Here is a 24,390-nt window from a genome sequence, read left to right as displayed (position 1 = left end):
TCATCCTACGGGATCACCAGTTGCTCTGAGAGCCACTTGAATCGTCTCGCAGTGCCCCGGGAACTACGTGCTCGAAAGCAGCCTGTAAGAGTTGGGGCCAGAGTGGGCCCCCAATTTCACATGATGTCAGTTAGGGCCTGGAAGGTCTCCAGACTAAGGGTGGTCGATGGCCTGTGGCCCTTCATTTTTTTCAACCGGCCTGGGGGCATTTCCCTACCCTGTCCCAGGGCATAGGGTTTGAGTCCCCATCCAGGCAAATTGGGACTAGAAGGCTCAAGAGCCCGTGGGCTCCTGGCACAGCCCTCTCGTGACTGCCTCCAGAAAAATCCCCCAATTGGAAGAGGCTGCTTGAGAGCAAAGGCAAGAATGCTGGATCGCTGTGCATAAGATTCCTAGTACATAGTAGATGTTTGGTAGGCGTGGTATTCCTCCCACATCTTTGCATCTCTGAGGACACTGCTATTTCGAAGCTACTATGGACTTTGCTTATCTTTTTTAGAATCTGGTACTACTCCCTCCAGACTTTGGAAAGATTTTATAATAGGGAGAGCCTGTTGAAACTAGGAAAACATTGCACACTGTAAGAGCAATATTGTGGACCTATGATATGTGATAGATTTTGCTACTAACAGCAATACAATGATCCAGAACAATTCTGAGGAACTTATGAGAAAGAATGCGGTCCACCTCCTGAAAAAGAAGTGTTGGAGTAGGAATGAATATGAAAGCATATGATTTATCACTTGTTTATTTGAATATGTTTTGGGGTTTTGGTTTTATATGGTGATACATAGAAACAAATACTGTAGGGGAAAGTGCCCATTGGGTATTTGCTAAGGAAAGTGTTTTAAAAGTTCTTTGGGTTTCTCTTAAAACAATCACTGGTAGTTGGTTATGCCTCCATATAAAATAATTGTAACCAGTTTATACCCTTTTTCTAGTTTACTTTTTGGAATCCACAATTTCTTTAAATAGCTCCCGTTGGAGTCATAATTGCTTGCCATCTTTTTCCTGAGACTATCAAAAAGAACAAAACTAAGGAAAGGTACTGTATCTCAGATTGATCTTTCTCTATGACCTTTAAGAATATATTAGAGGGGGAAGCTAGGTAGCTCAATGGATTGAGAGTCAGGCCCAGAGATGGGAGGCCCACAGATGGGAGGTCCTGGGTTCAAATCTAGCCTCAGACACTTCCTAGCTGTGTGACCCTGGGCAAGTCATTTAACACCCCTCTCCCTCTTGCCTAGCCTTTACCACTCTTCTGCCTTGGAACCAATACACAGATTCCAAGACAAAAGGTAAGGGTTTAAATATATATGTACATATATTAGAATTCTCAGAAGAAATTTTTATCTCCCTATTAGCATGTAAACAATTCATCCTCACATAATACATTCCAATTTTCCCTTTGCTCCTGGGTTTCCATTTCAAAAATGTCAAATCAGTACAGATCTTTTTATCAGCAGTGTTTGAAAATCCTGTTTCATGAAAATTCCACTTTTCCTCTGAAAGATTATACTTACTTTTGTTGAATAGATACTTCTTGCTTATAGCCTTTATCTTTCCTCTTTTTGACTATTATAGTACAACCTTTCCTCCCCTTTATGGTGGCATTTGCCAAGTATTGTGCAATCCTGACCATGGTTTGTTGGTACTTGAACTCTGTTTCTGACCACTTGTCATATTTTTTTCTTTGGCCTAGAAGTTCCTGGATTTTGGTTCTGATGTTGCTAGTAACTCCTTTTATTTTTTCAGATGACAGTAAAATTTTTTCTATTTTCAGTTTGCAGTCTGGTTCTTAAGGGTTCTTGGTTATTTTCATTCATGATTTCCTAATATATAGTATCTAAGCTTTTTTTTGTCCTGATATTCAGATACTCTGATGATGCTTAATTATCTCCCTTTGATCTTTTTTCTAAGTCAATTGTGTTTTATAGTTCTAAAACTTTCTTTTTTTCCCATTTTTAAAATTTGTTTTAATATTTCTTCTTGTCCCTTTGAGTAATTTTTTTTTATTCAACAATTTCTAATATTCAATTCATTCAGTTCTTAGGCAAGGTAACAAGAGGGCTTCTGCAAGCAACATTCAATAATGACACATATCTTTGCCATTTTGAAATTAAATGAAATGTAGAGAATATAAAATGCCATTGTCTTTACTGTTCATTCAGAAAAGCATTTGTTTCAGAATAGCAAAATATTGCCTTAGAGGATTCTTTGCAACAAAGTCATCCATCCAAGATTCTTTGAGAGACATAAAAGAAATAATAACACTGATCATAAATATCAGGCAAAGAAACAAGAAAAATACTCCACAAAAGTACTTATCCCTGTAAAGGAAGAAATGTCCTGCAGAGTCCATGTTGAACACAGTATTTCTGTGTGGATGATAAAGTCCTTGAAATGTTTCTATTTATGGAAAACATATTCATTTTCTGATTTCAAGATCTGCCTCTGCCCCACACTAGTTGTGGGTGGGTCACTTAATTAGAGGGTATTTCCCACACTGATAGTTAACAACATGAATATAATCACATGTCCAGACCAAAAACAACCCCTACACTTGAATATTTTAAAAATCAATTGAATCCTACAAACTCTACTAAATAGATTCATACCCCAAAGAGGCCATTGATAAGAAATCACCCTATACACAAAAATGTTTATAGCAGCAATTTCCCTAATAGCAAAAAATGAAAACAAAGTAGATGCCCATTGACTGAGGAAAAGTGAAATATATTGTGGTACATGGATGCGATGAAATATTTCTGTGCTATAAGAAATGGTGAATATAATGACTATAGAGAAGCATGGAAAGATATGTATGAACTGATACAAAGTGAAGTAAGAAAAGCCAAGAAATAATATAAACAATGACTACAAAGTAAACAACTACCCCAAAAGTGAATGTTGCAGAGTTATGAAGAACAAGTGTGGCTCAAAAGAGGTATGAGAACATTCTAACCTCACCTTTTGCAGGTGGTAGGTCCACAAGTGTGCTACATTGCACATACTTTATTTCCAGAGTTTCTATGCATTGATCAATTTTCCTGATTTTTTCTCTTTTGAAAAATATTTGTAGTATGGGATGACTCTTTTAATAGGGAGGATACAGGGAGATATGGTATATAAAAAAGACATAAAAAATATTTTTGAAAAGAAAAAAAAATCAGCTGACATTCAGGATGGGAGTGAAATGATCACAGTTGTCTCCGTGAAAAGAGATCCTGGAGTTTTAGTAGACTTGTAAATTCAGACCACATTCTCTCTTCTAAAGTACCAGCCCTTACATTCTTTGTTCTAAGATTCTTTCTGGATCTGATACTTTATATTATATTTCCTAAGATTCCTTACTGCTCTTTTATGATTCCTGGAATTTAGCAGGCAGGGCTCCTATCCTGTATCATAACATAGCATATGACTGAAGCTCCCATGTTGTTGCCTATGATCAAAAACTTCAGTTTATTTAAACCATCAGTGTATTTAATGCCCAAAATTGGTTTCAATGTGTGGGAGACAGAAGAGAAGCAGATTTGGGCCCTGCCTTCAGAGGGAATCAGAGAAGGAAACTGCACAGTCAAGATGTAATCAGGGAAAGAAAGAGTATAGAAAAGGAAGAACACCCTGACCCCATATGTGGATGTATGGGGTAGATCTATCTTGTCAATAGTTTTGCAGTTTTTTGCTTTGAGCTAATGTGTTCTCAGGTTTAAAAAAAAACAACATTATAAGATATAAAGTGAGTAATTTTGATTATATTAAATTTAAAAGTTTTTGTATAAACAAAACCAATGCAACCAAAATTAGAAGGGATGCAAGAAACTGGGGGAAATTTTTATAACAAAATTCTCTGACAAAGGTCTAATTTCTAAAATATATAAGGAACTAAGTCAAGAAATCAAGCCATTCCCCAATTGACAAATGGTCAAGGGATCTGAATAGGCAGCTTTCAGATGAAGAAATCAATAATTATATGGAGGGGGGCAGCTGAGTGGCTCAGTGGAAACAAGGTCTAAAGATGAGAGGTCCAAAATTCAAATCTGGCCTCAGACGCTTCTAGCTCTGTGACCCTGGGCAAGTCACTTAACCCCCATTGCCTTTTATCAATCTTCTGCCTTGGAACCAATACAGAATATTGATTCCAAGATGGAAAGTAAGAGTTTAAAAAAATAATAATTGTATGGAAAAGTGCTCTAAATCCCTTCTGATTAGAGAAATGCAAATCAAAACATCTCTTACACCTAGCAGATAGGCCAATATGACAGTAAAGAGAAATAATAAATGTTGGAGGGAATGTGGCAAAATTAGGATATTAATGCATTGCTGGTAAAGTTGTAAAGTAATTTTACCATTCTGGAAGGTAATTTGGAATTATGCCCAAAAGGCTTTTTAAAAATTTTATTTAATTAATTTAGAATATATTTCCATGGTTACATGATTCATGTTCTTTCCCTCCTCTCCTCCCTCCCCCATCCCGTAGCCAATAAGCAATTCCACTGGGTTTTACATGTATCAAGATCAAGACCTATTTCCATATTATTAATATTTGCAATAGAGTGATCATTTAGTCTTAGATCCCTAATCATATCCCCATCGAATCATGTGATCAAGCAATTATTTTTCTCCTGTGTTTCTACTCCCACAGTTCTCTGGATGTGGATAGTGTTCTTTCTCATAAGTTCCTCAGAATTGTCCTGGATCATTGCATTGCTGCTAGTACAGAAGTCTGTTACGTTCCAGCTCCTGGTTCTTCTCCTTTCACTCTGCATCAATTCCTGGAGGTCATTCCAGTTCACATGGAATTCTTCCAGTTCATTATTCCTTTGACCACAATAGTATTCCATCACCAACAGATACCACAATTTGTTCAGCCATTCCCTAATCAAAGGGCATCCCCTCATTTTCCAATTTTTTGCCACCACAAAGAGCGTGGTTATGACTATTTTTGTACCAAGTATTTTTCCCTATTATCTCTCTGGGGTATAATTCCAGCAGTGGTATGGCTGGGTCAAAGGGTAGGCAGTCTATTAAAGCTCTTTGGGCATAATACCAAATTGCCTTCCAGAATGGTTGGATCAATTCACAACTCCACCAGCAATGCATTAGTGGCCTAATTTTGCCACTCCCCTCTTACTTTCCCCCAAAGGGCTTTAAAAGAATGCATGCCCTTTGATCTAGTAATACCACTAGTAAATCTGTGTCCCAAAGAGATTTTTTAAAATGGGAAAGGATCTGTTTGTATAAAAATATGTATAGCTGCGCTTTTTGTGGTGGCAAAAAATTTGGAAATTTTCCCTCGATTAGGGAATGGCTGAACAATTGTATATGATGGTGATGGAATACTATTGTGCTATAAGAATGGTAAATTGCATGATTTCTAAAAGAACTTGGAAGGACCTACACAAGCTAACAGAGAGTGAAATGAGCAGAACCAGAAGAACATGCACAGTAACCGAAACATTGATGGACACTTAAATGAAATAATTTTACTACTTATAGCAATGCAATAATCCAGAACAACTCTGAGGTACTTAAAAGAAAGAATGCTATCCACATCTAGAAAAAGAATTGTGGAAGTAGAAATGCAGAAGAAAAACATGTGAGTTATCACTTGTTTATATGGGCATATGATTTGGGGTTTGATTTTAAAAGATTATTATAAAAATGAATAATTCAGAAATAGGTTTTGAATGATAATACATATATAATCCAGTGGAATTGCTTGTCAGCTCTGGGAATGGAGGAGGAAGAGGAAAGGGACAGAACATGAATCATGAAACCATGGAAAAATATTTTTTTTAAAAAGCCTTAAAACATCTATACTAAAATATAAAATAAAAATATACTAAAATATACTACTTCCTGTGGTTTCATTGACAGGAAATTCAGGATGAAGAACAGCTCTTCATCAAAGTAGACTGGTATCTTCTTTGCAACTTGTAGCCTTAGAGAGTTGCCTTAAAGGCACTGGGAAGATGTGACTGAAGGTCACTAAGTAAGTATCAGAGGCTATATATTTAAACTGATCTTCCTGGTTCCAAGGCCAGCTATCAATTTATAATAACACTAAAATATACATAACTTTTGACCTAGTAATAACACTACTAAAGGTCCCATGTATACAAAATATAACTACTTTTTGTAATAACAAAGAACTAGAAAGTAGGTACCTATTTAATAAAGGAATAGCTAAATAAACTAAGTCCTAGAAATCAAGCATTTATTAAACATTACTTGCTAGGTACTATAGTAGTCATTAGATACAACAAAAATTGGGGAAATTTCCTTACCTCAAAAAGCAAAAAAAAAAAAAGATCAATAGCCTTACCCTCAAGGAGCTTACATTCTAATAGGGGAGAGAATATATATAAAATAAACATACAGAGCAAGTACAGAGTAACCTTGAAAGAAAGGCGCAAGTAGCTGTAGGGACCAGGACTTGCTCTGGGCCAGGCTTGTAGCGGTTCATTCTCAAAATTGGAACAAAATGAAAAATCCTCGAGACCATGATACCTTTAATATAAGGACATTGTCTCCACGATACCATGGAAAGAATATTCAGCAAAGATTCAGCATCAGTTCATTTGTAAAGTAAATACAAAAGATATAATTTCAGAGAAGGTGAAGTTAAGTACTATTGAAACTGAGTGGATGCTGATCCATCACAGGCTTTGAACTTTGAGCAGTTTTCAAAAGACTCAATGAAGGCAGGGCAGGGGAGGGGAGGTTCAGGGGGATGCTATAGGATCTTTGTGTTTGTTTTTTAATGTACTAGCACTGCTGCTCTCCATTGCAGTTTTCCTTTTATTTTTCCCCCTTTTTTTGTGATTAAGCAGCAGGGTTTTCTTTCTAATGTGGCTTTTAGAGAGCAAAGCAATTGTTTTGAATTAACTTGCATTCTTTGTCTATCAAGGTATCATTGAAATATAGTTTGTTATTCTTTATGATAAGTTAAGTAGCACCATGGCTGCCTTGGTTTCTGCAAAGTTAGGGCACAATAAGGATAGGACTCATAGGGGGACTGTTAGTTTAGAGGTTTGCATATTGATTAATATGATGAAAGTACTGAGAGAACCTTATATATAATAATGCTATGAACAAAATAGGGTCAACTGAAGTATAGCCTAAGGGCTTCAAAGAAAAAAAGGCAATATCTATATTAAATAAACTGCCACTTTGAAGTGGCATATTCCAGAAAACTAGAGATAATTATGGTGGGAAATGTTTGGAAACTGGTTCTTAAGTCACTTAAGGTATACAAGGAGATGTTAAGGGAATTTAAAATTATCTTGGAAGCAACAGCTAGATGGCTCAGTAGATTGAGAGCCAGATTTAGAGATGGGAGGTCCTAACCTCAGATACTTCCTAGCTGTGGTGATCCTGGGCAATACCTTAGCCCTTACTGCTTTTCTGTCTTGGAATTGATACATAGTATTGATTCTAATCTTGGAGAAGGTTATTTCAGTATCATGATGGACTTGCCAAAAGACTAAGAAATTAATGGGAAATGATGAAGTAGAAGCAAGGGATGTAGATGGTTCTTTCTAAGAGTTAAACTGTGAAATGGATAAGAGATATAGGACAGTAGCTTGAAGCAATTGCAAGTTCAAGTAAAAGGTTTGGGTTTTTTTGTTTTGTTTTGTTTTGAAGAATAAGGTACATATGGGAATGTTTGTAGGGATCAGAAGAACCAGGAAATAAAAAGAAGTTAAAGATGAGAGATGACATGATCAAAAGGGAAAGCTCCCAGGGAAGATAGAAAGATGGACACAGTTAGAAATATTAGCCTTTACAAGGAGAAAGGCCTCTTTGGATAGTGTAATTAGCAATAACACTAAGAATTTATGTAGTGCTTTAAGTTTGTATATTCTTTATGTGTATTATCTCATTTATTTCATAATAAAAGGTTAAGAAACTTTTCACATTCTTTAATTAAAAAAAGAAAATAAGGGTTTTAAAATAAAATAAAATTATTATGGAGCAGGAAGCTAGATAGCACAGTGGGAAAGTACCAGGCCAGGAGTTCCGAGGACTTGAATTCAAATCTAGCCTCAAGTACTTCTTAGCTATGTGACTTTAGGGAAGTCACTTAGCCCCAAATGCCTAGTCCTTATCTCTATAAAACAGGAGGTAAAGGTTTAAAAAATAAAATTAAGTTATCCTAGAGAGAGAAGGACTGAAGATGAAGAGAAAAACATGTTTGTAAAGGAGACAGCATCTTGCAGCTCAAGAACTAGGAGCAATGGTTAGAGACGGCCTTCCAGGGAAAATACAAGGACCTTAATATGCAGTTATAGCCCTTTTCAGAGACCATCACTGCCCACTAAATGAGGAATACTTTGAGTCCTGCTTAAGAAACAGAAGAATGGTTCAGAGAATTTCAGACAAACGGAGAAGGCAAATTAGAATCCATGGGGAACTTGCAAGAAAAAGCACCAAGTTTGAAGTCAGAGGGCCTGTGTTTGGACCCTTGTTATCTCACTACCTGCCTGGTGACCTTGGGGAAGTCACTTGACTGTCTAGGCATCAGTTTCTGTATTTGTAAAACGAGGAGGTTGGTCTAGATGACCTCTGAGATCTCTTACAGCTCTAAGTCTTTGATCAATTGACACTCTGACTTAGTAGGTCAGCTAAATGAGGCCTTAGAAACTATTCAATTCAACCCCATCATAAGGAAGAAGAAAAAGGAGAAGAGGAAGAAAAATGAGATGCTCTAGATCACACAATTGTCATGTGATAGTTTGTACCTGAACCCAAGTCACACAAACCTGTCCCACTACCAGAGCTGCTTCTTTCATGTAGGGCAGGGAAATGCCCATTTGAATCTTTTGGGAAAGGAACTGTTTGGGGAAGCATGATTGTAATCCAACCCCTTGTTTTCTAAAAAGTAGGCTCCAAGAGTTCTGACAGGCCATACCTGAAGAAGGTAAACCAGGAAGTAGCCAGCATGGGGGTGGGAGGAGGCCAGAGAAACAGCTCCAGCTTCCACCTGGCCTGTGGTAACCTGAGCTCACATTCTCAAGTGATGGTTAATAATTGAACGTGAGTGGCTGTCGAGTGGCTACCTCTCCTGGAGCATCTGTCTGTGCACTTCATCTTCATCTCCCCCCAGCCAATCTCCAGATCAGGTAAGCAGGAGCCCTTGGAACCCCGAACCCCAAATGGGGAGAAAGGAACAGAGGAATGAGAATCTAGGGTTTCTGGCTCATTTTTTTTTCTTCATATGGTAATGGGGTGTGGGGCTTTCCATAGTTCCCAAATTTGGGAAGGTGACTTTTTTTATTAGGAAATCTAGAAATATAATGGGAAGCATATGTGTTGGGAGTCAGTAGACTTAGTTTCTAGGCCTGGCTCAATGTATGGCCTTAAAAGGAATGCTCACTTGTAGCCAGGTGCATCACCAGGGAGGCTGGCACAAAGATTTCACAAATGGGACCAGACTAGGACTCTGAGGTCCTGTTATTCCACAACTCTTGTTCCCACTGTGTGCCCTTTTCTTCCTGTCCTCTCCCTCCTGCAGGGTCCTGGGGCAGCAGGAACATGTCTCCTGCTATTGCACTGGCCTTCCTACCACTGGTAGTGACCTTGTTGGCCCGATACCGCCACTACTTCCGACTCCTGATCCGGGCTGTGTTACTTCGGGGGATCCGTGATTGCTTGACAGGGCTGCGGCCTGAGGAGCGGGCTTTTAGCTATGTGCTGACCAATGCCCTGCCTGGAGACCCTGGCCACATCCTCAACACCTTGGACCACTGGAGCAGTCACTGCGAATACCTGGCCCATCTTGGGCCTCTCAAAGGTCAGGTCTACCCTACACTCACTTCCTCTCAGAAACCCTCCTAGGAGCCATCCTGATAAGGGTTAGAGGATTTCAAGTTGGAAGAAAGCTTAGAAATCCCCAAGTCCAAAGAGAGGAAAAGGCTGAGGCCTAGAGTTACTTATGTAGAAGTAGAAGACTTGGGACCCCAGTCCTCAGATTCCAAATCCAGTGCCCTTTCCATTACCCCACGCTGCTGTGCTAAAAATGCTGAGGGGGGAAACGTCCTGGGCAGCCCATGAAGAGGTCGGGGTTCTGGTCTTAGAAATGCCACTCATTTGCCCTGGGACCTCAGCATCTGTGTCCTCAGACTCAGGTTCTCACAAGGTAGAAGTTTTGTGTTCCACCTCAAACTAGATCTGAGGACAAGGGGCTGGCTCTCCTCCTTTTGTTCTCCCCAGTTCCAGCCTGTTGCTTGTTCTCCCCTCAGGTCAGATCCTGACCCGCCTGATAACTCAACAGGCCCCAGAATGTGTGCTAGAGCTGGGTACTCGCTGTGGCTATGCCACACTGCTCATTGCTCAGGCCCTGCCTCCAGGCAGCAGGGTCATCACTATCGAGATGGACCCTCGGGTAGCAACTGTGGCAGAAAAAGTCATCCGCCTCTCAGGCTTTGATGAATGCAAGGTCAGAATCCTTTCCATTCCTTTGTCTAGCTCTCTCTTGGGGGCTTGATCCACAAGTTCTGGTCCCAAACAGCCTAAGTCATTCCCTGCCAACGTCCTTCTGCTCTCTCCATCCCGACACCTTCTCATGTAACCATCCATGAAAGCCTCTGCCTTGGGGAGTGAAAGTAAAACAGTAGGATATTAAAACTGCAAGGGGCCCTTAGAACATGGAACAGTGTTAGAACTAGAAGGACTCTTGGAATATATACTGGAATAGTAGAGCTCAGACAGAATATCTACTGTGAAAAGGTTCTGAGAGAAAAGGTTCTTCATTGTTCAACTACCTAATTTTTTAAGAAGGGGAAACTGAGGGAGCAGCTGGGTAGCTCAGTGGATTGAGAGCCAGGGCTAGATATGGGAGGTCCTGGGTTCTAATTTGACCTCAGACACTTCCCAGCTGTGTGACCCTGGGCAAGTCACTTGACCCCCATGGCCTAGCCCGTACCACTCTTCTGCCTTGGAGCCAATACACAGTATTGACTCCAAGATGGAAGGTAAGGGTTATTTAAAAAAAAAAAAAGAAGGGGAAACTGAAGCCTAGAGAAGGGAGAGACTTAACGAAGCTTACAATAAAAATGACTAATCAAGCTAGAACTAGGATTTTTATTCTCCCTGCATGACCGTCTCTTGAGGGAAGGAAGGCCTCCCAGTACGAGGACTAGCTGTTTTTCTTGTCTTTCTGTCCACCTCTTCCCTCCTTGCACTTTTCCTCTTCTCTCTCTCTTCTCCCACTCTTCCCCTCTCACATGTCCTCCTCTGGCAGGTGGAACTGATTGTGGGGCGCTCTGAGGAGGTGATCCCTCACCTGCAGGCCCAATATGGACTATGTCAGGCTGGACTAGTGCTACTGGGGCACCGACCTCGCTGCTACCTGAGGGACCTGCAGCTCCTGGAAGCCCATGCTCTGCTTCCTGCTGGTGCCACTGTGTTGGCAGACCATGTGCTCTTTCCTGGGGCACCGCGCTTCCTGCAGTACACCAAGACCTGTGGTCGTTACCGCTGTCGCCTCCACCACACTGGCCTTCAGTACTTCCCTGCCATCCGTGATGGTCTAGCCCAACTCACTTACTTGGGGTCAAGCTGAGGAAGGTCCATTCTTCTGAGGATCACAGGATGCGGAGATGGAAAGGACCCTAGAGATCATTTAGTTCAAACCCTCCTTTACAGAGAAGAAACCTGAAGCCAAAGTTATACAGGTAATAAATAGCAGACTGGGATCTGACCCCAAGTTTTCAGACACCGAACTCAACCCTCTGCCTAGCCTAGCACACTGCCTCCTGCAATATGGCACTGCAGAAGAAGCACTGCTTCCCAAGCAGACTGGGAGAGAGAGTGAGGGCCAGACTGAGCCTGGCAGAATGAGGGAACAATTGGTAAGGCTGCTTCCTGCCACTTCCTTCTCTTGGCTCCTCTTTTGCCCAGGCAAGGTCTCCTCTCTCACAGATTTCTGGCCCCACTGAGGCCTGGGCTTAGCTTTGCCTCATGACTCTTATAGGGAAGGGAGGAACAAAGAGAAGAGCCAGGAGAAGAGATCCAAGTAGAGAGGCATTCAGTGTATTAGAAACATTGGAGGGGGCAGTTAGGTGGCTCAATGAATTGAGCACCAAGCCTAGAGATGGGTGGTCCTGGGTTCAGTTCTGGCCTCAGATACTTCCTAGCTGTGTGAGCCTGGGCAAGTCACTTAGCCCTGTTTGCTTAGCCCTTACCACTCTTCTGCCTTGGAACTAATACACAGTATTGATTCTAAGATAAAAGGTAAAGGTTTTAAAAAAAAAAGAAAGAAAGAACACTGGAGTCAAGAGATCCAAGTCCAAGACTCAGCTTAATGCTGGTTCAGTGACCTTGGACAAGTCACTCCCCTCTCTTAGCCTGTTTACCTATTTATAAAAAGGAATACTTATGCCACAGGGTTGTTGTGAGCAAAATGTCAAGCACTAAGGAAATGGAAGCTATTATTACTTCCTTTTCTCTAGTCAAGTCCCCAGTTTACCTGGCTGGGGTTCCTGCTGAGGTGCGCTCACTCAGATTCCTGTTTCCCTTCCAGATAGGTAGGAGTAGAGGTGAGAGAACCATGGCAGAAAGAGCATAGTATCAATTTATACGGCTATTTTTCCAGACTCATGGAATTCTCCAACCATTCCTTATCTTTCCTTTAAGTTCAACAATTCATTTTCCCCTTTTCCTCTGGTCCCCCAGATTTAAATTTGGTCTTTCCTTCTGGCACTTACAGCATCCTATGAAGAAGGATGAGCAAAGGAAAAGGGGATCCAGAAGTGATCAAGTGGGAAGAATACTGAGCCCAAGAGTCACGGGATTCTAGAAAGTGAGAGCTGGGTTTACAGGAAAAAAAACATAGATCAAAGATGGCATGATGTGTCCAAGGTCACACAAGCTAGTACGGAGCAGAAGCCAGTTCTTCTGATTCAGTCTAATCTTTTTTTTTTCTTTTTTCTGCTGCTGCCCACACTTGTCTCAACAAGCTCCCACACAGGTCAGATGACCTTGTTTGAGTTCCACTTATTAGCTGAATGACCGTGGGCTTGTACTTCTCTTCACTGAGACTATCTGCTCATCTGGAACATAAGAGAGAACAATCCTTGCACTAAATAAATCTGACCCTGTTACTTCTTACATGCAAAACTTCTACAGAAATGTGAGCTATTATTAGTTGTTTTTCCAGTCTGTCCTCAATGTCCAGTCCCTCTCCTAGGGAAGAGATATAGATGTTCATGTGACTACCCAAGGACAACAAGGACCTAAATGGGACTAAATGGGATACCCTTAATCCTACCTAAAACCTGTGCTGGGAAGGGAGGTCTGACCCCTGAATGCCTAGGAAGGCTAATCCTTTCCCAACTCATATAAGGCCTCCTCTCAGTCTCAGGCAAGATCTTCATATTCTCCTTAATAATAACTCCAACTCATTTAATTTTTCATTTTAAAATTTAATAACAACTGAAATTTTTCTAACCCTGTAAAATTTTATTAAGCCCTTTCCTACACTAATCTATGAGGTAGGTAATACAAGTAATATTCTTATTTTCATTTTATAAAAATTGAGATTCAAGCAACTTGACTAAGGTCCATTGTCATGAATTAATGAATATTGGAGCTAAGATGTAGTTCATTTCAATAAGCATTATGTACCTCCTCCATGATGGGCACCATGCTAGATGTTGCAGTTACAAAGACAAAAATAAGCCCAGGCCTCTAAGTGGAGGACCCTTTCTACTAGGTCATCCTGGTCCAGAAGCATAGTAGCAAGAACAGCACTCCCACATCCCAGAACAGAAAGACAAGGCACTGAGGGCTGAGCAGGGGATTCTGGAGGTAGGGAGTAATAGATGTGGAAAATAAGACTTGGAAAAAGAAACCACCCTATGTCTTTATTAAAGGGGTTAGCAGGTTAAGGAAGAAGGAGAGAGGGGGGTGGAGTAGGGCCAGCAACCTAGCCAAGCAACTCCCTCTGGATTCCAGTGGGTAATTGCCCTGTACCCAAGAGGCCCAAAGAGAGAAGACAGCTCTGGGCTCCAGTCTGTAGCACTGTCCTGCCAGCCCCAGCTAGATCATCCACTGGTCCTGGTCCTGCTCAGCACCTTCCATATCCACCTGGTACAGGGAGGCAAGCAGAGCCAATAGGCTTCAGGTACCCATGGCCACTGAGATGACCAGGCCAATTAGCCTTCCCTTTCAAGCCCCAGAGTATCACAGACTTAGGAGGACTTAGTTTCCAAGGGATAGTGACAGGCCATGGGCCTTGAATCTAGCCCTCCCTCCTTGGACTCATCAGAGGGTACAGGTTTCTAGCCCATGAGGTCTCACAGAAGTGGGGACTTTTGATTCAAACACCCTCCCCCTCACCCAAACCTTGATCCATTAAGGCCTGTGCCATCTAGGACTCTTGGGAGAGGAAGAAGCTCAGCCTACCTCATTAATCTCCCCGTCATCAGGGGACTCATTATAATCATTCATCTCATCCATGTCCTGCATGTCCTCATCATCTTCTGAATCTTCCTCACTATCCTCATCATCTTCATCATCCTCTTCTTCCTCATCATCATAGTGCTAACCAGAGAAGATGGCAGACAGTTTAGAAGAGAAATGGGACCATGAGAATGACCTCCTGAGAAAGGGGGCTCCTATCCCACATGACTCCCTCAGATTCCAGTGTTCCAAACCCTATACAATGAGATCAATTTGTCTTTCATGTCTTCTGCTCCCATTACCGAGTGTGATGGGGCCCAAGTTCTGTTTCTTGCCTACTCAAAGGGCAATGGGTCCTAGGCTATCAGACCTTAGTGACGAGTCTGTAGAAGCTAGAGTCATCATTGCTCCGGTGGTCTTCAAAAGGCAGAGACTAGCTTCAGACCACTTATGGGACACATAGGGAGGGCAATGACATGGAATTTCTTTGACTTCATTTAGTCTGTTTCTATTACCCTCTCAAAGAACTGAGATCCTCAAAGGAATTCTCTGTTAAACAGCTTTTACCTTATTCCACAAACAAACTTTTAGGAAGGTTTGCTTCAGCTAAGAGGCAGGACACTGGAAATAGAGTCCAGAGAGACGTGGGCCCCAATTCCAGCTGTGGCACTTACAAGCTGTAGGAGTGCAAGTATTTGGCCTGACTTCTCTGTGAAGCAGAGGACAAGAGCACTCAAACCATCATGAGAAATAAGGATATTACTTTTAAAACCTTAAAGCCCTGTAGAAATGGGAGGGGATAACATCTCCTCAGAAACATCCTCTTCTCACCCTTTTCCTGTAGAGCCTGCTCATTCCTTGCCCTATCTGCCTGGGCTCTTTTTTCAAGTGTCCAAAGGCTCTAATCTGTCCTTCCCCACTGACCTAGTCTTTTAGCCCTCAGTTCAACTCCTTATTGCTTCTTGGCCAGTGAAACCCAAAATCCAGAGAAAGTGTCTCTGTGACCAAGAGACTTTGCTGGGCTCACCTCTGAAGCTGGTTTCCCAATGGGTACTAGGTTGTTGTCTCTCTCGGCAATACTCTGGAGCTGTGGAGAAAATTGTACAACAGAGCAGGAGAGAATGGTTATGGAAATGATAAGGAGTGTTTTTCCTGCTCCCAAATTCTCACCACAAGAGGAAACAATCCCTATCCTCCCCCCCCCCTTATCCATCTGTCCTCTCATGACCTCGAAGGTAAAAGAGAACATGGTCTGAAGGAAGTATGGCAGCATTTTACTAGTAGGCATAACCAAAACTCTGAAAAGGAATGTTGAAGTAGTCTCATAATAGCCAGGTTGGTGTTGAGGAATCAGATATTCACACAAGTGGCCATTAAAACTACTGTTGTGGGGCAGATAGGTGACTCAGAGAATTGAGAACCAGCCCTAGAGATAGGAGGTCCCAGGTTCAAATCTGGCCTCAGACATTTCCTAGCTGTGTGACCCTGGGCAAGTCACTTAATCCCTCTTACCTACCCCTTAACACTCTTCTACCTTGGAACTAATACATAGTATTGATTCTAAGATGGAAGGTAAGGGTTTGCAAAAGAAAACAAAATTGATGTCCTGCCTGGCTCTGAAAGTTGGTAGCCCAGGGATGGGAAGGAGGAGCTAGAGTCCCTGACTTGCAGCTCACCAGCACCCAATTTGCCCAGTCTACTTTAGAGAAGGTAATCCTGGAGCAGCAATGGGCTTTGGGCTAAATGTTCACTCACAAGTACATAGAAAATATTCTCTTTATCAAACACTGAGTCCTTGGAGGAAAAAGTGCTCTCAGACCCCTCCCCTGCTGGACTGGAGTAAAGAATGGCTAAAAGAGCACTCTTCTGTCATACCTTCCTTTCACCTACTCTTCCACCTGCCAGGACCTCCCAGATCCTAGGGGCCTTTGGCAGAAAGAGTGGCATGGCTGTTTATATCACTTGGATGATCCTGGAGTCATCAACTATTCCTGCAGTGAAACAAAACCATCAGGCCTCACCCCTTTTCCTTACCACTATGATCTCGAGACCACTTGCCACTGTTATCTGCTGCTAGTGTATCCTAAAGCCACCTAGGCCTTGCCAACTGCCCTGAAGCTGAATTCTTTTATGTGTGCTCTCTCTACTAATTAGAATGTGAGCTCCAGGAGAGCAGGAACTGTCTTGTTTTTTTTTTCCTATATCTTCAGTGTTTAATGGCACATCATAAATACTTAGTAAATGATTTCTCATTCATTCATTCACTTGCCCATTCATTCTTTCATATGGGGAAATGAGAAGCCCTGATGCCCTCAATGCCAACTTTTACTTCTTTCTCAGGGTCTCAGTTTTTTTCTCTGTAATGCAGTCCATAATACTCAAAATTGCCTTCCTTCAGAGGGTTGTTGGGCAGAAAGACTTCTCTATAAGCATAAAAACACCATAGAAAAGGGAGTTATCACTATGTTGAAAAGAAATCTCATGTTGACACTCTGCTCCCACCCTCCTTGTGACGTTCCCATGACTCCCAGATTTGGCCCTTCTCACTAATAGCACCATACCACTTCACCCTTCCAAGCCGAGTTCCCTATTCTCTGCCTGAGACTTTGGTTCATGTAGGAATGTCTTTCCTTCTAATTTCAACATCTCCAAATCTCTTTGTCCTTCAAAGCCTAATTTGAGGCTCACATTTTCTAGAAAGCCTTTCTGGAGACTACATGATTTGGCAGAGGGAATGTTAGACTAGGAGTCAGAAACCCTCAGTGTGTATCCTAGCTCTTCTTATGATCCGTGTATCTTTGGGCAAGAGACAACCTTTTTTGGTCTCAATTTCTTTCTATGTAAAATAAGAGAATCAGATGAACACAAAGATGACAAAAGAAAGGCTTATGAATACACTGTTGTTGGTGCTACAAATTGATCAGACCCTTCTGAAAAACAACTTAGAATTGTATTTTTTTTGTCCATATCCTTTGACCCAGAGATCCTACTACTATAAACCACAAGGTCAAAGGAAAAGTGAAAGGTCCTATATATACAATATTTATAGGAACATTTTTTATTGTAGCAAAGAACTGGAATGCAAGTGGGGAGCAGGATGCAATGAGAGAAGTTCCATCTAGATCATATGGTGAACTGAGACTAGAACTCAGCTATCATAGCATCAAAGGATTTAGAACAGGCAGGGACAATCTGGCAAAGATAATAGCTTCACAGAAGATCACAGATTCTGAATTGAAAGGGACTTTAGTTTAACCCCCTCATTTTACAGATTAGTAAACTCAGGCCCAGAGAGATTACTCAATGTCAGAGTAGTAGTAAGTAGTAGAGCTAAACCTAGAACCCAAGCCCCCTGAACCCAAGTCTTACACTATACTCACTAAACAATCTTGTCTCCTCAATTCTACTCCTAGGAATTCTTTTAATACAGGGGTCCCCAAACTGTATATGGTGGCACTGCAAAGTATGGCATCGCTCCCGTACGGTACTACTTCTGGTAACATAATCCTTTGCGTGGCACCTTGTTCTGAAAGTAACTGAAGGAGAATGAGACACTGCGCAAAGGATTATGTGGCTGCACAATGGAAGACGTCAGCATGGTGAGCAGTGGTCTGGAGAAGGGGATTCCCCTCTGTGTATACTGCTGCCCGGTATAGCGGTGGCGGTGATGGGCCCATCAAAGCCAGCACTACGGCCTCCAATATCCCAGACAGTGGTATACAGATTTGTTCATTGTTTGTTTGATTTTTATAGTCCAGCCCTCCAATGGTCTGAGGGTAAAAGTAAAAAGTAAAAAAGTAAAAAAATTTAACATATAAGTGAAGGAACTGAGATCCAGAAAATAGAAGGAAAGGGCTTGTCCAAAGCTATGTAGGAGAAGGGAAGAAGTTGTGCAGAGGAGGTAGATAGAGGCCTAGAGAAGCAGAACTATAGATATAGGACATCTAAGCTTTCTTGGGTATCATTTCACATTTTGAAAAAAAAGGAAACTGAGCCCCAGAAAAGTGACCTGAATTTCCCCAAATCACAGAGGAAGTGTCCTAGTTACAATTTGAGTCCTGGTCTTCTGACTCCAATTCAGTGCTCTTTCAAAAATCACCAGATCAAATACCCTCTTTTTACAAAGGAGGAAACTAAGGTCAGGAGCAGGGAAGACACTTGCCCCTTTATCACGCGTTGACAATGACAGGATTAGAGTTTGAATGCAGGACATTTCTAATACAGCACATGCTGTTACCTTTCTTAACAGGGATAAGACACAGATAATATAGTGGATTCCTGTAGGAATTAACAAGGGTGAGGGCAGCTGGGTAGCTCAGTGGATTGAGAGCCAGGCCTAGAGATAGGAGGTCCTAGGTTCAAATCTGACCTCAGACACTTCCCAGCTGTGTGACCCTGGGCAAGTCATTTAACCCCCATTGCCTAGCCCTTACCACTCTTCTGCCTTGGAGCCAATACATAGTATTGATTCTAAGATGGAAGGTAAGGGTTTAAAAAAAAAACGGAATTAACAAGGGCAATTGGCACTACAGTCAAACTCCTGTCAAGGCTCCCTCTCTTGTTCTGAGTCTCCCTTTTCTTGAGGATCTTGAGGGAAAGAACAGAGAATGAATGTGAGCCTGGGGCCCAACTACTCACCCAAGCCTGATGCTGCTGTTCTTGCTGCTGTAGTTCGTTTTCATCCACACAGGGTCGGTCCAGGTTAAACCATAGGGACTCAGTGACACGTGGAAGTAGTGAGGGGAACAGGGTAGACATGGCTCTTGAAGAAAGCAAAGGGCCCAGGGGGATATGAGAGGTTATTTTGGAACCCTGTGGAATAAAAGTGTATGGGGAGCAGGCAACCTCATCTCTGACCCTATTATCATCAGGAAACATTTTCTTTTTTTTCGTGGCAAAGAACTGGAAATTAAGAACCTGTCCAACCATTAGAGAATGACTAAACAAATTACTGTATATTAATATAGTGGAATAAAGGGGCAGTTTTAGAGAAACCTTGGAAGATTTATATGAATTAGTGAAGTGAGCAGAACCAGGAGATTAATTTATACAATAATTACAAGACTATAAAGACAAATAATTTAAAAGACTTAAAAACTTTTTTTTCCAATTTAAGGGTTGAGTGGAAGGAATGGAAAATGAATGTATTTTTAAAAAGAAAGGGAGAGTGGGAAGCAGCTAGATGGCTCAATAGGTAAAAAGCCAAGCCTGGAGATGAGAGGTCCTATATTCAAAACTGATCTTGGGCACTTCCTACCTCTGTGGCCTAGGACAAGTCACTTAAGGAAGGAAGGAAGGAAGGAAGGAAGGAAGGAAAGAAGGAAGGAAGGAAGGAAGGAAGGAAGGAAGAAGAATGCAGCTGAGGTCAGAGAAAGAGGGAAAAAGAAGAAACAAAAAGCTCAGGGGCAGAGCAACAATCACAAAACAACAGAACTTTATAGAACTGGAAGTGATCTTCTCCCCTTCCTTAGAACTTCTGTTTTGTCCTAATTTTTTTTATGGTCTTTATCACATCCCATCTGATATTACAGTGAGCCCTACATGGAAAGAAAAGAGACTCAGATTTTAGTCATGGCACTATCACTAACTATATCACCTTGGAAATTCTTTTCCCTTCATGAAATTTGTTTTCCCCATTACTTAAAATGCCACTAATGAGCCCATGATCAGCAATGTGAAATTCTCTTTAATGATACAGATTATAATCTATCTGTGCCTGGTGATCATCCTATGCTACTTTCATATATCCTCCCAGAAGTGTTCACAAAAGATTGACAATAGGTTTTCTTCATACACTTGATTTGTGCAGTATGGACAGTTAGGCCAAATTCTTTTGATTACAAATCTCATCTAGGAGGCCTTGCCATATTCTGGGGCTTGATGTAATTAGCAAAATGTCATTTACAAATGAAAACAACAACAATATATTTGGAAGACTCAATATCTACAGAAAATCTCTCCTTGACCTGAACTCTGCTAGATCTCCTTTATGACTGTCAAACACCTTTGCAAATATGCAGCTTTTGTATTACTTGATATTAAAGATCACAAGGTAAACCAAAGTTATCTCTGTTATTATATCTCTCATATCATATCATTTTAATATATGCATGGGTAACATCTCATTGGAGAAAAGCCTTTAAGACATTATTTTGCTCCATTAAATGTATTTTTACAATAAAGAGTAAGTACTCTCTATATCTTTCAATTATGGTATGAGATGGTAAAGATGTGGTTTACTATGGAACATCACTTGAGAAAACCTTGTTCTCTTCTGATGTTTTCATATAAAAGATGTTCTTCAAGCAAGTAGATTATTTTTATAAAAATTAAAAATATATAAGCAGAAAATAGATGTGGCAATACTATGGTTTTTCATATGTCTTTATTTTTCAGTCATTTTTTCAGTACTTTCGGTGTCATCTTCAGATACCTTAAAGAGTAGCAATACCCTCAAAATTGTCACCTCCATTACTGATCTCCTTTGTATTTACTTGATCTAGTCCAGTTGCTTTTCCCATCTTTTCTTCCATACCATTTTCACTTCTTCACATCTGGTACTGTGAAGTTGGACTCTAAATGTGTTGATTCCATTGTCCTTGATATTGAAAAGTTTACCACAAAAATATTGGAAGCAACCTATGCTGTCCTTTTTTAAAATATTTCATGACATGGGACTACTCATAATATTTCACAATCTTTGTAAAGATTTTAAAGATGATATTTTATTCTAAACCAGTGTGGTTGCCCCTGATTTCCACATTTCTCTGCTTGGCAAAACTATCTATTGTTTGTTACCTGTGGCCATTTTAGGGCTCCTTTGACATTTTCATGGTACCTGATTTGTATTAGTCAAACTTCTGAATGAAACTGTCAAAATTGCTATTGATCTCCCTTCTTCTAGGGCAGCTAGGTGGCGCAGTGGATAAACTAAGTGCCATCTTCCCGAGTTCAAATCTGACTCAGATATCTGTGACTTTAGGCAAGACACTTAATCTGGTTTGCCTCAGTTTCCTCATCTGGAAAATGAGCAGGAGAAATAACAAGTCACTCTAGTATTTGTACCAAGAAAATCCCAAATGGAATCACTGAGAGTCGGGAACTACTGAAAAATGACTGAAAAGAATCTCATCATAGAAAAAAGTCCCATCTTTCCACCTCCTCCAAAAAGAGATAATTGGACCTGCGATTTAATATTTAACTTTTTCTAATAAACATTTGTGGCTGGATAATCAATTATCTGAATCTGGCAGGAAAAATATACTGAATTTTTCGCTCTAGACAAAAGACTCTTTGGTTAAATGACTTGCTCAATGTCACACTACTAACAGAACCAGGATGTGAACGCAGCTCCTCTAACTCCAAATGCTAATATTAGTCGCTTACATCAACACCACTTGAATTCAGGTCTCCGGACTCTCAGGCCAATGCTCTTTCCCCAAAATCAAATTAGGTCCAATTTCCCTCATTCTGGAGCTCAAACATGATTCCAGGTCAGAATATCGGAGGTTATGTGGGGTCCCAGGGGCGGCAGTTGCCAGGAAGCATCCTAAGAATAGCAGGCTAAATAAGAGATTGCAGGGAAGAAAGATGGGGTAGAATAGAAAACGGCTAGGGAGGGGGCGCAGTCACACTCGAGCCAAGGAAGAAAAGGTATTAGCCGGCCTAGCTAAATGACAAAGGGTACTGCTCCTGCAGGAGGCAGGTCTAGACCCGTGAGCGTCCAGAGCCTGAGAAAGGCGGGGCCTCAGAAGCGCGCCCTACCAGGAAAGAGAAAAATCAAGGAGGTAGGGCCAAGATTTGGGAGTGTTCGTTTCCAAGTGACGGAGAGCAAGGCCAATGAACAGAGGGCTTGAGGTCGGGGGCGGAGATTCCACAATGGAGATGTGGCCAATAAGTAAACCCAACCTCCTAACGCCTAGGAACAAGATAGGGGCAGAAAGGAACGACCTCAGAGGCCAGAAATAGGATTGGGAAGCTGGGGCGCTTCTTGGGAAGTTCAGTAAAGCCATCCAAGGACCCGCCGCCCTTACTCACCACGCCAGGAAATGGTAGACGGTGACGACCCGGAAGTACCTCAGCCTGCCCCAGCAGAAGGACCCCACGAGTACCCAACAAAGATTCGCTCTTTGCTCAAGCGTATCCCCACCACGGTCGCCTTTCCAATGAAGGCGCATGCGCAAAGCGAGGGCTGGAGCACGACGCCTCCTCTACCGTTTCGAATTCGACGTAGTCTTATCACAATGGGGTTAGAGCTTGGCCCGGCGCGCCAGCCACGCCCCATCCTTCCCTGGTCCAATTGTCAGTGCTAAACCTATCCTCCCACTTCTAATTGCCTGCGCCGCCCAAGTCGTGAGGCTCCGCCCTCATCCTGGAGGTTAACCTTGGCTCTTCCGGGGATTCGTGGCTTCTGACCCTTAGGATCTCGGGATGTGTCTTCCCGCTCTTCCTCTCCACGTCTGATATATCCCAATAAAGGAGAAAGGGCTTCTGAGAGTTCCAGAAACCTAGTCTCCCTCATTGCACAGATAGAAGAGCCAAGGAGAAGCTGGTGGCTCAGTCGATTGAAAGCTAGGCCCAGAGACAGGAGTTCCTGGGTTCAAATTTTACCTCAGACACTTCCTAGCTTTGTGATTTCAGGCAAGTCACTTAACCATCATTGCTTGCCCTAGCCCTTACCACTTTTCTGTCATAGAACCAATACACGGTATTGATAACAAGACGGAAAGTAAGGATTTAAAAAAAAAAAGGACCAGAGCCTTGGGAATCAGATGGATAATTGGTGTGAGGAACTCAGGTTCCATGATAAATTAAATTGAAACAAGCATTTATGAAGTGCTTACTCTGTGCCAGATAACTTTGAAGAGCTGAGAAATACCAAGACAACAAAATTGCACCTGCCCTCAGGTCTATACAAAATAAATGATCGAGACACCAGGAGCTGACAGCAGCAAGAAACTCTCATACCCATACCCAGTCAAGAAACAACAAGCAGATGATGTTTGCTGATGGTTTTAGGTATATACAGTTTATTATTTTTGGGAAAGGCCCTTCTATTCCTATACTTTCGTGTGTGTGTGTGTGTGTGTGTGTGTGTGTGTGTGTGTGTGTTTATAAAACCCTTACCTTCCGTCTTGAAGTAATCACTGTGTATTGGCTCCAAGGCAGAAGAGTGGTAAGGGCTAGGCAATGGGGGTCAAGTGACTTGCCCAGGGTCACACAGCTGGGAAGTGTCTGAAGTCACATTTGAACCTAGGACCTCCTATCTCCAGGCCTGGTTCTCAATCCACTGAGCTACCCAGCTGCCCCCTGGTGTTTTCAATAGGAAGGGGTTTTATATTTTATCAAAGGCTTTTTCTGCATCTATTGAGATAATCATGTGATTTTTGTCGGTTTGCTTGTTAATATGGTCAATTATGTGGATGGTTTTCCTAATAATGAACCATCCTTGCATTACTGGTATGAACCCTACTTGATCATGGTGAATAACCCTCCTGATCACTTACTGGAGTCTTTTTGCTAGTATCATATTTAAGATTTTTGTATCTATATTCATTAAGGAGATTGGTCTATAGTTTTCTTTCTCTGTTTTTGACCTGCCTGGCTTTGTACCATGTTTGTGTTCTAAAATGAATTTGGTAGAGCTCCTTCTTTGCTTATTCTGTCAAATAGTTTGTATAATAGTGTGATTAGTTGTTCTTTGAATGTTTGATAGAATACATTTGTGAATCCATCTGGACCTGGGAATTTTTTCTTAGGGAATTCTTTGATGACTTGTTCAATTTCTTTTTCTGATATGGGGTTGTTCAGGTAATTTATTTCTTCCTCTGTTAGTCTAGGCAATTTATATTTTTGTAAGTATTCATCCATATCACCTAGATTGTCATATTTGTTGCCATATAATTGGGCATAGTAGTGTTTAATGATTGCCTTAATTTCCTTTTCATTTGAGGTGAGATCTCCCTTTTCATCTTGGATACT

General features: G+C 41.5%; 2 protein-coding genes across 6 annotated transcripts in view; one reads left to right on the top strand and one right to left on the bottom strand.

Annotated features, from left to right (window-relative positions):
- Nucleotides 1–13,125, top strand: part of LOC100015773 (uncharacterized) — a 36,899-nt gene extending 23,774 nt beyond the window's left edge. Inside the window, exons 7-10 of the mRNA XM_056826139.1 lie at nucleotides 21–84; nucleotides 9,445–9,804; nucleotides 10,253–10,444; nucleotides 11,249–13,125. Coding sequence (XP_056682117.1) covers nucleotides 21–84; nucleotides 9,445–9,804; nucleotides 10,253–10,444; nucleotides 11,249–11,569 — 937 coding nt within the window. The 3' untranslated portion in view covers nucleotides 11,570–13,125. The remainder of the gene's footprint in view (nucleotides 1–20; nucleotides 85–9,444; nucleotides 9,805–10,252; nucleotides 10,445–11,248) is intronic.
- Nucleotides 733–22,705, bottom strand: ANAPC15 (anaphase promoting complex subunit 15). 5 transcript variants are annotated; one of them, XM_056795049.1, is made up of 6 exons: nucleotides 22,447–22,673; nucleotides 21,796–21,958; nucleotides 19,048–19,171; nucleotides 15,437–15,496; nucleotides 14,413–14,550; nucleotides 13,846–14,094 (listed from the first exon to the last, which is right to left on the bottom strand). In XM_056795049.1, the coding sequence occupies exons 3-6, from the start codon at nucleotides 19,165–19,167 to the stop codon at nucleotides 14,047–14,049; spliced, it is 366 nt and encodes a 121-aa protein (XP_056651027.1). In that variant the 5' UTR covers nucleotides 19,168–19,171; nucleotides 21,796–21,958; nucleotides 22,447–22,673; the 3' UTR covers nucleotides 13,846–14,046. The 5 variants fall into 5 exon arrangements, with proteins under 5 accessions (XP_007491134.1, XP_056651030.1, XP_056651027.1 ...); XM_007491072.3 differs by lacking the exons at nucleotides 13,846–14,094; nucleotides 21,796–21,958 and adding an exon at nucleotides 733–13,058 and having other exon boundaries at nucleotides 22,447–22,675; XM_056795052.1 differs by lacking the exons at nucleotides 13,846–14,094; nucleotides 21,796–21,958 and adding an exon at nucleotides 12,689–13,058 and having other exon boundaries at nucleotides 19,048–19,221; nucleotides 22,447–22,679.
- Between the last annotated feature and the right edge of the window lie 1,685 nt (nucleotides 22,706–24,390).

Source organism: Monodelphis domestica, chromosome 4 (assembly GCF_027887165.1).
Source record: "Monodelphis domestica isolate mMonDom1 chromosome 4, mMonDom1.pri, whole genome shotgun sequence".
Classification (NCBI taxonomy): domain Eukaryota; kingdom Metazoa; phylum Chordata; class Mammalia; order Didelphimorphia; family Didelphidae; genus Monodelphis; species Monodelphis domestica.
Note: the sequence above shows the minus strand (reverse complement) of the source record. Positions and strands in the feature narration are given on the sequence as shown.